This window comes from Mus caroli, unplaced genomic scaffold, assembly GCF_978045245.1.
Source record: "Mus caroli unplaced genomic scaffold, Mus_caroli_1 scaffold_10, whole genome shotgun sequence".
Classification (NCBI taxonomy): domain Eukaryota; kingdom Metazoa; phylum Chordata; class Mammalia; order Rodentia; family Muridae; genus Mus; species Mus caroli.
In genome coordinates, this window is record NW_028227265.1 from 120,719,474 (window position 1) to 120,735,623 (window position 16,150).

At 45.1% G+C, this 16,150-nt stretch overlaps 1 protein-coding gene across 4 annotated transcripts in view; it reads right to left on the minus strand.

Annotated features, from left to right (window-relative positions):
- Positions 1-14,592, minus strand: part of LOC110299637 (uncharacterized) — an 86,165-nt gene extending 71,573 nt beyond the window's left edge. For all 4 annotated transcript variants that reach the window (XR_015048750.1, XR_015048749.1, XR_015048748.1 and 1 more), the window contains exons 1-2: positions 14,408-14,592; positions 11,686-11,772 (exon numbers count right to left, since the gene is read on the minus strand). Coding sequence is in view for 1 of the 4 variants with exons in the window: in XM_085844370.1 (XP_085700496.1) it covers positions 11,686-11,697 (12 nt within the window). In the remaining 3 variants the exon portion in view is untranslated. The remainder of the gene's footprint in view (positions 1-11,685; positions 11,773-14,407) is intronic.
- Between the last annotated feature and the right edge of the window lie 1,558 nt (positions 14,593-16,150).

A 16,150-nucleotide genomic window follows, 5' to 3' on the forward strand; every position in this document is an offset into this window, starting at 1 on the left:
CTAACAAGTGGAGCAGGATGCTCCCCCTGACTCTGTTGTCTGCCATTGAATTATCCCCTTCCCCTAACTAGGCTGCCTTGTCTGGCCTCAATGGGAGATGTGCCTAATCCTGCTGAGACCTGATTTGCCAGGGTGGCCAAGGTGGGTTGTTACCCATGGGGGGATGGGGAGCGACTTCCCTTCTCAGAGGAGAAGAGGAGGAGATAATGGGGGAGGGTAGAAGTGAGAGGAGAGGAAGGGGGGCTGCAATAAGGATGTAAGTTAAATAAATAAATTAAGGGGAAAATAGTAAAGCTTAAAAAAAAAACCCAAAAGGCTCAACAAAGGACTGGCGATTCTGTTTGTCTTGTGAACCACCCTGCTGGGTGTTGGGAATCCACGTGCTATCTTGAGGGATGTTCAGGATAACTGAATATGAACAGTGAGATCTATACAAGGAGAAAACTCTTTAGGGACCAGCTATGTAAGGCAGCTGTGACCTGCTTTAAGACGGCCTTTGTGTTTGAAGATTAACATCTGTCTTTCACCCTGCACAACACTGAGAGTAAACATAGCAAAAATGAGCCGAGGAGAAGGAGCACTAACCGCTCCCTGCAGAGGGAACAGTGGCAGCTCCCTGCAGAAGCCTTCACTTTTCCTGAAGAGGGTGGGTCACAGCAGCCTTGAGGCTAGAGTGTCTCTCCCACTCCAGACTTCTATGCTGCCCGAATGGGACTCACAATGAAATTACAAAACTCACAAAAATAACTGCGGCCATTGATTCTCCCTGGGGCTCAACTGGTTATAGGGTGCCCAGATTGCACTTCCTGGGTATGGCTACGCCATTTCCAGAGTAGGCTGACATGAGGGCTCAGTAATGCAAAGAACACTAATGCTTGTGTATGGGCATCGTCTGCTTGTTGGGGGATCTGGAGAGAGCAGAGGCAGAGGAAAGGGAGACAGCCCTTTAGTCAGTCTCCCTTGAACTTCAAGGTGAGGCATCTCATCGAGCACCCCACTTGGACCTAGGGTCACACTCTCCCACCTTGTTATCAAGCTTCCAGGTGTGATATGGGTCACACAGCTTTCATTGTTCCTCAGGTTGAACTTGGTGGGCAGGGGATGTCTCTGTCTCCATAATCACGTGAACCAATCAATGCTCCATCCTGTCCTCCTTCACATGCATGAAAACATAGATGGATCTCTTATTGGCTGTCTTTTTCTGGAGACCAATGACTAGGACTGTAACTCACATAGTTGTTTTCCATCCAGTTTTAAGTGACCACACATGATCTGTGCAAATCTGTCATCTCAGTTACTTAGAAGGCTGAGACAGGGAAATCACATGTTCAAGTCCTGTCTGTTTTGCACAGGAGTTCAAGGGGAGCACAGGCAACTTAAAAAGACTGTCCCAAAATCACAAGGGAAAGGGGATCTGGGGACATAGCTCCGTGGTAGAGCACTTGCCTAAAACATGTGTACTGGGCTCACTCTCATTACTACAGAGAATAAAATAAGAGAAACTAAAAGGATCTCAGACCCTTGAAAGGTTATTAAAAATCCCCCAACACTTTGCTGAGGAGACAAAAAGCTCTGTCCCCTCATTCCTGCCACTTTCTGTTCTACTGCCCCCAGAAAGGGAGGGCAAAATGTTATAAGAAGGTATGGTGGTTTGAATAAGAATGTCCTCCAAAGTCTCATAGATATGAATGTTTGGTCACCACAGAGGGGCACTATTACGAGGTGTGTCCTTGTGGGAAGAACTGTGCCACTGGGGGATAGGCTTTGGGTTTCAAATGTTCAAGACAGGCTCAGCGTCTCTCTCTTTCTGCTGCCTGTGGATCTGGATGTAGAACCCTTGGTTCTTCTCCAGCACCATGTCTGCCTTTGTACCACTATGCTTACCACCATAATGATAATGTACTAAACCTACGAACCTATATGCTACCTCAATTAAATGCGTTCTTTTATGAGTCATGATGTCTCTTCATAGTAACAGAAGCCCTAAAAATCATAGAAGTTAATACTAGGGACTGGAGCATTGCTATGATAGGCCTGACCATGCTTTTGTTTGAAGGAATGTGGATTGGGGGGTTGGAAAGCAGTTGAATGCTTTAAGTGGGGTTTAATGGGTCATACTCATAGGAGCATGTAAGACAGTGGTACTGGGGTGATTTGAAGTGTAGGGGGCATGACTTAAGAGGCTACAGAGGAGAAGAATATTAGTATGGGGCCTAGAGACCTTTCTTGTGATATTTATATGGCTTCTTTCTGCCATTGTCCAAAAACTATCTGCCTGAGGATAAATTGAAGATTTACAGATTAACAGCTTTGGCAAAGGAGATTTCAATACAGCCCAGTATGAACTGTGCTGCTTGGTTATTAGTAGGACATGTATGCAGATCTACAATGAAAAAGAGCAATCTGTTCAAGGAAAAAACAAAATGTACAGTTTGAGAAGAAAAGAAACACTGGGGAAAAGTCTACAGAAAAGCCTGATGCTAAATGGAACAAAGGGAGTGGTGACCCCAGGGCAAGACCCCACACAGCTAAGCTTACAACATATATATATATATATATATATATATATATATATATATATATATATATATATAAACCTTGGTGGTGCATGCCTTTAGCCCCAGCACTATGGAGGCAGGGGCAGGCAGATCTCTGAGTTTGAGGCCAGCCTGGGCCACAGATCAAGTTCTAGGACAGCCAAGCTTAGGTAGTAAAGGAAACGATTGAAAATAGGAAGCTGATGAAAATGCGTTTAAATAAAGTGGCCTTTTTCCACATGGTACTGGCTTTAGAGTCAAGGGTACAAGAGAGGGGTTATGGAATCTCTGCAAACCAGAGACCAGGGCGTAGCAGGGATATCCCTTCACGGAAGCCCAGAGACCTTCTCCTGAAGCTGTGAAGAAGAAGCCTGCATTGCTGTGGAGACCTCTCAATGTTACAGACACCAGAGCCCTGGGATATGGACCCAGAATATCTGCCGAGAGGGAGAGAAACGGCCCAGGAGAAAGCAGTGTGCTGCAGTCAATGAAGCTGAAAGGAGCTGGAAACCTGAGGAGCGCTTTGACATCAGGCATGGAGGTGCAGAGTTTAGAGTTTGCCCAGCTGGTTTTCGGTCTTGCCTTGGTCTAGTATTTCCTCAGTATCGTTCTTTTCCTCCCTTTTGGAATTGGCATGTATATCCTGTGCCATTGTATGTTACAAGTATGTGATCTGCTTTTTCATTTTGATTTTACAGATGGTTATAGTTAAGAGACTGCCATGAATCTCAGAAAAGACTTTGAACTTTGGACTTTTGAACAATGTTGAGACTATTATAGACTATGGGGACTTTTGAAGTTGGACTAAATGTATTTCTGCATTATGATATTTCTACAAGCCTTTGAGAGCCAGGGAGTGGAATGTGATTATTTGAATAGGAATGGTCCCCCGTAGGCTCAGAGATTTGGATCCTTGGTTATCAGAGAATGGCACTATTGGGAGGTGTGGCTTTGTCAGAGCAAGTGTGTCACTGGTTTTGAGGTTTCACAAATAGTCAAGCCAGCCCCAGGGTGATTCTCTCTTCCTGCTGCCTTCAGATCCAGATGTAGAACTCTCTGCTCCTTTTTCAATGCCTCATCTGCCTGCACGCCACCACGCTTCCCATCATGACAATGGACTAAACCTCTGAATGTGTAAGTCAGCCCCAATTTATGCTTTCCTTTATAAGAGGACCAAGCTCTGCTCAGTGATTAATTCTAGGGGAGAAGTTCCCCGACATTCTGTAGCAGACAACATCTCTAAGAAAAGATAGGAGATGTGTGAGGTAAGACAAAGCTAATGAGAAAGAAAGAAGTGGAGAGACCCAAGCTACAACAGACAAGAATGGATGAGTGTACAGAGGCCAGACTATAGATAAAGATGCAGATGGTCCTGTGCTACTGGCTTTTTGTACTTTGCTGGGTTGTGCTCTGACCATACTTTCCCAACTCCCCAGAACCCTGAATGGTCAGGTCAGGTCCACAATCACCATTTCACAGCAAAGGAGACCCAGGGTCAAAGAGACTCGCTTTGCCTCCCCAGCTTCATCCTCCCTCCCGCTCTGTCTTACTGCCTTCCTCTGTAAGCCGAATGGCTGGGGAGTAGGAAAAGCGGTCCCATGAACCACAGCTAGGAACAATGGGTGGAAACTGAGCTAAGCCAGATCTCAGCCCCACATCAAGAAGAACTCCAGTGCCAAGGCTGTGTCCAGACAGAAGGCACTGCCTTTGGAGACTGAGTTTCCCACTGCCAGAGACACTTGAGCACTGTTTGGGGGGGGGGGGGGCGGGGGGAAGCTGGAAAGGATAGTGGACTAACAAAAACCCAATGGACCAGATGCCTTTTTGGCTCCTCCCCACACTCTCATCATCTTAAAATCATTTTCCAAACTCAGAAGAGAAAGGCTCGTCCTTACCCCCACACCATTTCCTTCCAGCAACCAAATAGGACACTACAGAGAAGAGCTGTCCCCAGAGCGAGCTTAGCCCTTCCCATGAGGGAAGCTGACTGCAGCACCTTGGTACAAGGATGTCTCAGCTAGGAAGTGTCCAGAGCCTCCATGCTCTGCAGCATACAACTGGCAGCCTCTTCTGCCTGTACGACCATGCAGTAGGGAGTGGTAACCCAATACCTTACAAACACCCAACAGAATGAACTATAAACTACAAACCAGCACCGCTCCCCTGCACACGACATTTTGCAGAGAAAGCCGGTGGCGCGAGTGTTTAAGCGCCTCACAACGTCTACATTGTACTGTGGAGTTATTTTTAATGAAGCTGTTATTATGCCACAAAAATGCAATAAAACATCTGAAACCTGAAATTTCCTATTTTTACCGACTCCCGTAAAAACTTCCAAAAAAGTAAAAAAGATTTGTTTTCAAATGTATATGGGAATAATTGGATAGAGAGTTTCCAAGCCAACTTTCCACTTGCAGTGAAATCTAGAGAGTATTGTTTCATAAGCCACCAAAAATATGAAGGAAGGATGAAATATTATGGGATATTAAACTAATCAAACATGTCCAGAAGCATCACATTATTCTGAGTGGTTCACAGAGACAATCGAGTGGCGCCTTTACTTTTCTCTCCCCAGGACAAATCTCAGCTGACCCTTGCTGTAAGCTCAGGAAACTATCGTGCAAAAATGCACCACCGTGAGGGTTGGGCAGATGAGCGTTGGGGCACAGAGTTTGTATGCAGTGGTGTTTGCCAGAGAAGCTTCTGCAAGCCGACCACATCCTTACCAGGTCCTTAATGGTACAGCTGCACACTAAGGCCACTCCGGCTTATGACTTCAGAGTCAATTGTCAACTCTCACGTTTCTTCAAAACATCCTTAAACTCGGGGACAGCTGGACTCCAAATCCACTTCTTCACTCTGCAGATGTCTTTTCCAGAACATTCACTTCAGTCGGAGGATCCAGTGCAAGCTTTCCCATAAGCAACTCCCAACACAAAGTTCAGAGTGCCTGCCCGCCTGCCATCTGGCTCTGCCAGCAGAAAGTGTTTTCTGGATCACAGCTGACCATCCCCTAGACTAGACTTACAATCTTTCCAAAGATGCCATCAGTCTCCTCTTTCATTCCAAATGGATGGAACTGTAGATGGACTGCTAGCCAGAGGTGACCGGTTTGGAGTCTTACTTTGTGTACTTAAGTTGACTTTAAATAGCTTGGGCGCTGCAATCACTTAAGAGTATCACTGCCCTGGGAAACCAACCCAGGGTTTGGCTTTTGCTGTGTGACAACTGCTTCTTTTTCAAAAATATTCTTGGGAACTCCGTGTAACAGAAGCAGCCTCGGTTTCAGCTAGTTGTTGGATATGCTGGTAGTTTGGAAGCCTGATATTTACAGGCTGATTTAGAACTGGTTCATTTCCTGTCTCTAGGTAGCAGTTCCAGCCATAGAGGTCTACGCTAACATTCTCGAAATGACCACATTGAGCATGAAAAAGGCAATAAATCAGGGAGGTGCCCCAAGGCCTGGGCTGTGTGTACTTATGAGAATGAGAAAAGGTTTTAGTCTGGGTGCTTTTTATTATTATTATTATTATTATTATTATTATCCTTGGTCACTGTCAGAATAATGCACAGTATACTGACAAAAAAAAAAAATCAAGGCTGTGTAGCCTTTAGTGCTCTCTCTCCTACTGTGGAAACGTTTCAGGTGGTGGGTTTGAAACACGTAAGCCACACGAGAAGAGATTCTTATAAAAACCTGCCCATCTTAGGTCTTTGTTGAGTAGAGACGGGTGAAACCGGCACCCATAGAGGCAGTAGATTATAGTCTCATCTTTACCACACAAACCGGTAGAAACTGAGGACATTCCGATGCCAACTCATTAGCACAGAATTGAGCTTTGAGTTCTGAAAGAAACTATGAAACTATGCAACCAAGTCAAAATTCAGGGCAGGACCTGAATCGTCTGAACCGTATAACAACGGCAGTCTGTTCATGTTGCCTGGGTGCTCATGGTGGATCTGAGTGTGGGTGATCTGTCCCTCTGTCCTGGGAGGCCGTAACTTCACATCAGTACACACTCTCTGTATGTGAATACCTGGATGCATGCTGAATACACTCATGTGCCAGGGTGCACTTGTGCTGGCCTTAGAATGTCACAGTGCAAGCTGGGCTAGCTTTTGTGTCTGTGTCTTGGCATTCCCATAAAGCCCGCTCCTGTCCATGATGTTGTCAAGATGAGTTAAAACATTCCCATCTGCTACAGGAAATACAGAAGGAATGTGTTTTGGTGCCTGACCTGAACTACCACCACTCCTCAGACAGAAATCTTCCTGTGGACTCCCAAAATACAATTTCAAAAAGCTGTGTCTGAAAAACAGCGGTACGAGTTCCCTGTTCAAACCCTTGACCACCTCCAAGACCCTTGGTGCTCTGCCCCACTATCCTGGCTCTGCCCAGCACTGCTTGCACCCTCTCCCCGGTGGCTCAGAGTTAAGCTTATAGAGAAAGAATTTATAAGTAATTAACTGAGGTCACCTGCCTCTCAGCATGAACATGTGACGTCAGCCCAGGATCACATGAAACTTCGGTTGCAGGAAAAGCTTCCAAGCCCTCTTTGCTTCACAGCTGCTCACCCCACTGTTTGCAAGACATAACTACCAGTCAGATGTACCAGTTAAACACGTGAGTTTCACTCAGATTGCCACGACCAGTGTATTTTATAGCATTCTGCCTCATTTATATCACAATTCCAATACAATGGAGTTATCTTATTTCTTTTTCATTAATTTTTGTGAATAATAATAGAAAATATCTTGCAGCTTCTGGGCTGACATTCTAGTGGTTAACACAACAGTTTTACATCCTCTGACTTACGAGTCCTTTCCGTCTCTACCTGAAGTCGTATCTTTTCAGTTGTATTTGAACTGCAGCTTATCTTTTCAGTTGTATTTGAACTGCAGCTTTTGTGACCCTGGTGCCAGTGCATGGTTTGCCTTGTTCACCACTAGGGGGAGCTAAGCCTAATATCAGTGATCCAAGATGCATGATGGGGAGAGAGGGAGGGTAGAAGCCCGCAAGGACAGCAGGAGAGCTTTGCTGGACATCGGGGCTCTTTAAAGGGTTCAAGATAACAATGATGTGGTTGTCTGATAAAGAAATCACACCCTGGTGGAAGCCTGCCATAGTGAGAAGCTTCCTTCTTCTGAGATAAGCAAGAGGAATGTCCCACTCCTGCATTGCTTAAGAGTGAAGTCATGTGTGTGTGTGTGTGTGTGTGTGTTCACGCACACCTGCCTGCCTGCCTATCTGTCTATCTGTTCGTCTGTCTGTATGTACCTATGTAGGTAGGTAGCTGGGTATGTATGTATGTATGGATGTAGCTGCTACCCAAGGGACTCGTGCACACTAAGCACATGCTATACCTCCTGCTACAGAAGAGAGATAAAGAAACAACCATCTTCAACAAGTAGCACAATCATAAGCATATGCCTTGTTTCCCTATTTAACAAAACCACTGCTTGCAACACATATTCCCTCATAACTACAGGGACAAGACTGCGTGTATGTGTGTGTGTGTATGTGTATGTGTGTCCCCATAAAGTCCCAGTGGCAGACCTGGGGAGTGGGCAGTACCAGAAGTCCCAGCAGCAGAGCTCTTCGCCCAGAAGTCATGTCACTGCTCCTGTGCCTTAGGCATAGGGCACAAGTCACTGATGACTTGGATTCCGACACTGTATTAGTTAGGGTTTTACTGCTGTGAACAGACACTATGACCAAGGCAAGTCTTATAAAAAAAACAACATTTAATTGGGGCTGGCTTACAGGTTCAGAGGTTCAGTCCATTATCATCAAGGTGGGAGCATGGCAGTATCCAGGCAGGCATGGCGCAGGAGGAGCTGAGAGTTCTATGTCTTCATCCAAAGGCTGCTAGTGGAAGACTGACTTCCAGGCAACTAGGGTGAGGATTTTATACCCACACCCACAGTGACACACCCATTCCAACCAGGTCACACCTATTCCAACAAGGCCACACCTTCAGATGGTGCCACTCCCTGGTATACAAACCATCACAGACACCAAGAGTGAGCCTGAGGAAGGAAGCTAGGTTTTGTCACTTCAGCTTCTGGGTGGTATTGTTCCAGCCAGGAGCATGTGCCCAGAAAGAAAGACATCCAGGAAAAAAGAAGGAAACAACAAGCAGAAGGGTGACTGCTTACATTACCAAGCCCAAGGAGCAAGTTCCCATGCCTGGGAACTCTGACATCAGTTCATCCTCTGTCAATAGAGGTGCCACAGTCACTCCCCCAGAAAATACATGTGAGTGCATTTCTCCAGCACTTCTTTTCCAGAGAAACAGACCTCATGGAGTTGGTTGCAAAACTGAGGGAGGAGACAGATTGCCACATGGATCAGTAGGGCTGGAGAAAATGGGATCCCTGCAGAGCAAAGCATGGTCACCTCCGTGTACAGAAGTGCCATTGCCATAGCTTTCACTGGTGATGAACTGGGAGGGAATGTGGCCGGGAGAGATGCCTTAATGGGTGCAATATCCCAGGCTTTCAAAAATGCAAAAAAGGCATTGGTTATGAGCACAACAGTATTTGATGGCTCTCAGCTGAGTTATCTATACATTAGAGAAAGACAGTGTGTGTCCCTAATGCTAAGTGTGGAAGTTAGTGTCTTCCAAGGGCACCTAAGGGACTCTTATTCTCCAGCAGCAGGAAGGTAGAGATGCTGTGGGTAAAGGTGCAATTTTATAAGAATAGCAGCTTTTCCTACAACAATGTCAAGGAGCTAGTCAGATGAGTGGAACTTTGCATGTTAGAGGTGGACAGGACATCAGAACCAATGCTCTCACACCTTTGACACTTTGCCCGGGGGCTTCTGGGTCTGCAGATGTGACTCTGTGTATTGAAGGACATGAGTCACTCATGGATCAACACTACCTCCCACTCCTCCCAGAGAACCACACTCATGTTAGAACAACACACGTCAGGGGCCGTTTGATAGAGAAAGAAAGAATGAAATTCCTCTGGGACTGCAGGACCAGACCAATATGTATCAGCCGAGCCAAGATTCCTTACGGTTGGAGTTGGGGATGACAGGTCACAGAAGATAAAACATAAAATTGGAGAAGAATGGGCATATTTACATGGAAGCAGCCTGAGGTGAGAGATGACTTGCCTTCCTGGCAAGGGCTCCAGGGAATGCCTTTATTATGGTGGTAAAATGACTCCATAGAACTTTGGAGAAAATTACAGCCACACTAAGGTGAAATGCCAGAACTGTTGTGATAGATGATAGAAGACTAGATAAATCTTGTTGCCCGAGACAGTGTCCTAACCCAGAAACTCACTAATTAAAAGAGAGGTCAAGTCCTAGCAAGGGAGAGTACAATAATGATGCTGGAATTCCTGTTCACAAGACCTGTGGTCATTTATCTAGGCAGCCACACACTGAAGATGCAGAATTTGAACAATTTTAGAAATGCTGGATGCTCCAATTTGACATTCATATCCAGAGAACTCCGGGCTGGTAGCATACCTAACTGACGTGGAGCTTATATAACCAAGTAATCAGTGGCTCCTCGGCCCTCGTTTAGGCAATAGATGTCATCACCTGGGCCCACAGCCTCATCCAGTCCTCACTGTCCTGTCTCCAAAATGCACAACTGAAATAGATGTTGTGACGGTTAGTTTAACTGCCAATTCAACATCCAGGGGGTGACCCTCCAGGCTCATCCATGAAGAATGGGAAGGACAATCTAAAGTACCAGAATATGTGCAGGAGAGATTGTTATGGACCTGGGTGGGGGGCAGGGCAGAGATTGGCACCATCTTTGAATACCTGACAGATATGGGGCTGATAGGTTCTACCATTTCTCACTGAATATACTTCTTTAGACTTGACAAGAGTCAGGCAGATATTAAAGGATGACATTGGACTACACAAAGTTCAGCCACATGGTAACTCTAGTTGAAGATGTTATGCTAGGCACAATATCTTTAGGAGAACCCATCGGTGTCAAAATGAGTCACATTTACATGGAACAAAATGTTTCCTGTCTGGGAGGGCCAGAGTTCATAATCTCAGTGGTCACCGTACAATAAATATGAAAAATGGATTGCATTGGTCCACCATACCAATGATGTCATGTCACTCAAACAGAATCTAGAAGAGGCAAGGGCACTGGAGGCCATATAAAGTTATGTGCACTTCAGTGCACTTCTTAGTATTTGCAATAAACAATGAGACCCAGAAACACCCCAGAGCAAAGAGGACTTTGTGTGTCCTGTGATACTTATTTTTTAATCATATTAATTGTACAAAATAAAGGATTTCACTGTAACATTCCCATATCTTCATATAGCTGTGCATCATGCTCACACAAAAACTATTCCCGGGGATCTTACCTGCATCTTAGAAAACTAATCGAATTCTGCATCTTAGAAAATCCTTTTTGTAGTTTCATTTTTTTTTTAAGCAAAGACTTTTGAGAATCAGTGACCCAAAGAAGATAGGTCATTCTTTTTCCCAAGTAAAGGGCAAATTATCATTTTCTATACCCTACTAGGAAGAAATCACAGGGCTTGGAAGGTGGCTCAGCATAGAAAGTGCTTGCAGTGCAAATTTGAGGGCTGAAATTCATAAGCCCAGCACCAGTGTAGATGTGAGGTGGGTGTTGTGGCCCACATGTAACTAAGGGAGCAGAAAGAGAGGATCTCTCGATCAAGATGGCTAGCTGGATTAGCCTAATCAGCAAGCAGTGGGTCCAAGTGAGAGACACTGCCTCAGTGACTAAGGAGGCAGGTCATTAAGGGAGACAGTTTTGATCTATGTGCACACACGTATCCACACACTCAAATACACGTGTACCACATGGCCCAGTACCTTAATTATGATTCATTCAGAACTGCCCATTGTCTCAACCAAAACCCAAAGGAAGATAGAAAGAGTTAATTTCAAATCATTATTAGCAGGGATGAAGGTCACAGCAATGCCCGCAGTCAGGAAGCCCAGGCCTATGCTGTCCATCCTTGAAGCACATTCATGCAGTGGGAAGGAGGAGACCCAAGCTTATTTCATGAATGTGGTTGCTTGGTACGGATGAAACAAACTGCTCCTGACTGTAGATCCACTACAGTACGACCCCAAAAGAGCAGTAAAGAGGAACGCTCTCAGTAGGCAGAGGTTTCAATGGCTTACCTTTTTAGCCATTTCAGCTCTTTGACAAGGTAAGGATGTGAGTAGATTCAAGGTCACTGGTATCAGGTCAGTGGGTCATCCAGGGATCTAGGAAGAGAAAGATTGAAAGATCATTCTCAGATGTGTGGGAGGAAATGTGTTGATTGCACGTAGGGGTATTCACAAAGTGTCCAGATTCCATATTGCAGGTAGATACCCACTAGAGGAACATCACTATGAAAATGGGCTGGCTCGGCAAATCAACATCTGCCATTCCCTGTGACTGGCTGCTCCAATTCTCATACAGTTGGACATGGCCAAAGTAGCTGTGGTAGCCGGGATGGAGACAAGACTACACATGAGTCTAAAGCATGGGTTCCTAGTTTGTAGTGTTGACATAACTTCTGCTGTGTCAGTGCAGAAACTAAGCCTGAGCCTCCAATACTACCATTCTTAAGGAGACCAGTTAGTCTGCTAATGCCAAGATGACTTGTGTACAACCTACCTGTAACCATAGCCTATCAGACAGTAGCCATAAGGCATAAGGCAAGGATTTATGTTTCCTTCTCACATGTTCTCAATCATTCCTAATTTCCAAAGGTCAGCATAGTGTCTAACCCATGGACCTTTGAGTCTCCCATCACACAAAGTAAAGTACATTCCCTGAAGTAAGTGTGGTAAAGAGCATAAGGTCGTGGGATCCACTGGTTTAGCACATTGCCAGAAACTGACAGCCTGTTAAAATGAACTTTGGCTGGTGAAAATGAGATTCTAGCAGGGTGGTAAATGCTCTATCAGGGAACATTTTCAAAAATCAAGATACACTAGAGTACATAAACAAAAGTGCTGATGTAGAGCTGCTCCAGCTCGGAGTGCACACTGAACTCTGAAGTAACTTGAACTCCTCCCTCCTCACCATGATACCAAACCATATTGATTTAGATACCCTGATGAAAAAAGGAATTATATCTTTTTTGAAAGAAGTCTCTGTAAGACACAGAATATTTCAAGCTCTGTGCATGGGCACTTTGATCTTCCCAGTTCCCAGTACCCAATGGGCAACAAAAGCAGTAAGCATCCTGGTGGGCTGTTGACTCTTGTCTTAGTTAGGGTTTTTACTGCTGTGAACAGACACCATGAACAAGGAAGCTCTTAGAAGGACAACATTTAATTGGGGCTGGCTTACAGGTTCAGTTCATTATCACTGAGGTAGAAGCATGCCAGCATCCAGGCAGGCATGATGCAGGAGGAGCCAAGAGTTCTACATCTTGTTCCAAAGGCAGACAGGAGGAGACTGGCTCCCAGAGAGGAGGCTCTCATCACCCCCCCACACACACACACACACACAGTGGCACACTTCCCCCAACAAGGCCACACCCACTCCAACAAAGCCACACCTCCTAACAGTGCCAGTCCCTAGGCCAAGCATATTCAAAATGCCACAACTCTGAATATTGAGAGAAGGCACATTGACTTCCACATAATGAGGCAAAGAAGGGTGTGCTTGATACCCTGGGGGTCCACTGGGATGTCTCTTATTCACATTTCCAGAACTGAGCAGGCACAGTTAAGTGCAGCAGCCACAGGCTAAGAAGGGCACTGAGACCATGGGCTTCCGTCTCCCAGCAATGGATGACCTCACCAGCTGAACCCCTCGGGCCAGCAGAAGTGCCAGGGGTTAGGAAAGTGGTGGGATGGCAATGAAGAGGAGCTTCACAGTTTGTGGTTCACCCCATCATGCTCCCTCTTACTCCTCTTGAAAACAGATCAAAGTCCCGTGGAAGCTGTACCCAAACTTTAGCCCACAAAACAGATAATAAAATCTCCAACAGTGGCACATTTCTATGAGCCTGTCACTTGGAAGACACAGGCAGGAGGGCCAGACACTATCCAGGGAGTTCTAAGCCAGCCTGGACTATGTGAAACCTTGTCTCAAAAAAAGAAAGAGAGAAAAAGAAAGGGGTGGAGTAGACTACAGTGCTACAGTGCATGCTTCTCGGGGCTGCAGTTGAAGAGTTTAACTTGAGTTTAACTTGAGTTTCTGGTCCCATCCTGGAGAGAAGCCCTCCTGACTGAGTGTCAACCAATGCGTGAAGGAGGAAATGAAGACCCTTCCGAGCACTGATTCTAGTCTAAGTTCTCCATAACATCAGGAGCTAAGGAGAAATAGCTAACAGTAAATGTGATCACAAAGGAAGAAGGATGTACAAGAAACTAGAGAGGGAGGTGCACACCTTTAATCCTAGCCCCTGGGAGGCTGAAACAGGAGTTCTATGAGTTGGAAGCCAGCCTGATCTACATAGTGAGTTCTAAGATAGCCAGAACTACATGGAGAGACCCTGTCCCAAACATACATACATACATACATACATACATACATACATTCATACATGGAAGACTTCTGGGATTACTTCAGTTGATCTCATTAAAAGGAGAAAGAATAAATATGATTACAAACAGAAGCCGATTGATCGTGACAATTGTGAAGCTTGGTAATGGATACAAAGGAATTCAACCTTACTCTCTATACTTCATACTGTAAATGGTTTTTAAATGTTATTTAATAACTATCAGTTATTAATATGACCTGGCCAGGCCCCCATAATCAAGGCATAGTACTATGGATTTTTTCAATCAGCTTTAGCACAAATTACTGGGCAAATTACCCATAATCTATTTTTCGATAAGTTAGACTTTTAATTCCCCAGCTGTGCACCCCAAGTACTTGCTGTTTGAGTCTCACCTGGGTCATTTCTGCTCTGTCAGTCTGTCCACAGGGGGCATTTCACTCGGCCATGTGCTCTTGGTCCATCACATTTAATGGAGAGTTTTTGTTCTCTCCTTCTTCTTTTTCTTTCTCTCTCTTTCTCTTCTCTGCTTCTTCCTCCTCTCCTTTCTCTCCTCTGAGTCCCTTGTACCTGTGACTCCCATCCCAGTAATTGAAACCACACATACCTCTATTCTCCCTACTAATTGGGTGCAACCACTTTCATTTAAACACACACACACAGGCTGGTATACATGAGAATCTGCTCACTGGGGCCAATCAGATCCTGGCTTCAGAATTTAGCATTTGTATACACAGCACCAGACCAATTCCCAACATCAGTCATACTTGAAAGTTTACAAACCAGAATGGGCATCCATTAGTAATGTCTAATTCTAAATCGGAAGCATTGCTTCCCTTTTCTTCATCCCAGTGGTGCTGTCCTAGGCTCCCTTGGCAGCACTGCACAGAATTGGAAGGCAATCTTACCCTTATGAGGATGTTCTCAGGAGATGCAGAAAATAAACAAGGTAATTAGCACTAGGAAAGCATCTTTGTGCTATCTGTGTGTTGAACTTGCTTTTAATCCCTCCTCTGAGGACACAGATGGAGCCTTTGGGATGCAGAGCTGACTGTGATCAAAGAAGTACAATGAAAACATCCCAGGAAAGCATCGAGCACACAATCAAAGTCCTGTGCAGAAGCTCTCCCTGCACATGCTAACCCCGTCTAAGAAGGGGAAATGCAATCTCTCAGCTCTCAAACCTAGCAGAGCTTGCTGTGTGAAGTCACCACCATTGCAAGGTCCTTTGTGTAGTAAGGACTACTACCCCAGTGAGCATGGAAACGAGATGTCACCAGTTGACTGGAGCCAGGTTAGCTCCTGACAGGCTTCCATCCCGGGTCACTCACAAGAAACAAAATGAATTTATATTGTCATTTTATACTCTAAACCACAGGTGGGATGGGCAAGCTAGCAAGATCTTACAGAAGTATATGTGGCAGTGAGCAGGTGGTTATGGGAGGCAACCCGTTGTTTCCGTTATTGCTCCTGGTCATTCTGTCCCAGGGACCAAGTGACATCATGCTTGGTAAAAGGCAACACAAGCAGTGCTTGAAATAGATCACTAAATAAACCAATAAATATCTAATAATTGGTCTTCTCTACTCTACTCTACTTCACCACTTGTAAGGGACCAGAAGTTAGTTATGCATTCACTGGGATGGTTTGGTTTTTTTGTTTTTTGTTTTTGCTAGAACATCTACAAGGTGCAAAAGATGCATACCCCACATTCCACTATGTGAGGTGACTGGGAAGATCTTATGCAGAAGTTCTGTTGTATGTGGTTACATATCACACTCTAAACCAACTGTTTTCACCAGGAGAGATTGCTCCCATGCTGGTATCTTGGTTCCTTCCTTAGGCTGAGGATGCCAGCCGGCCTGAACTATGCACTACTGGCAAGATTGCTTTTTATATTGGAATTAACAGTAGGTGAGAGGTCTAAGAAGGTTCTAGATACTTCGCTGTTGCTATAAATACTGTCTTAGGGTTTTCTAGAGTCACAGAACTAATGGAATGTCTCTATACATTAAGGGAAATAATTGGAATGACTTACAGTCTGCAGTCTAACACAACAAAGGGCAGCTGTGGATGGGAAGTCTAAGAATCTAATAGTTGCTCAGTCTCATGAGGCTAGGTGTTTCAGCTGTCTTCTG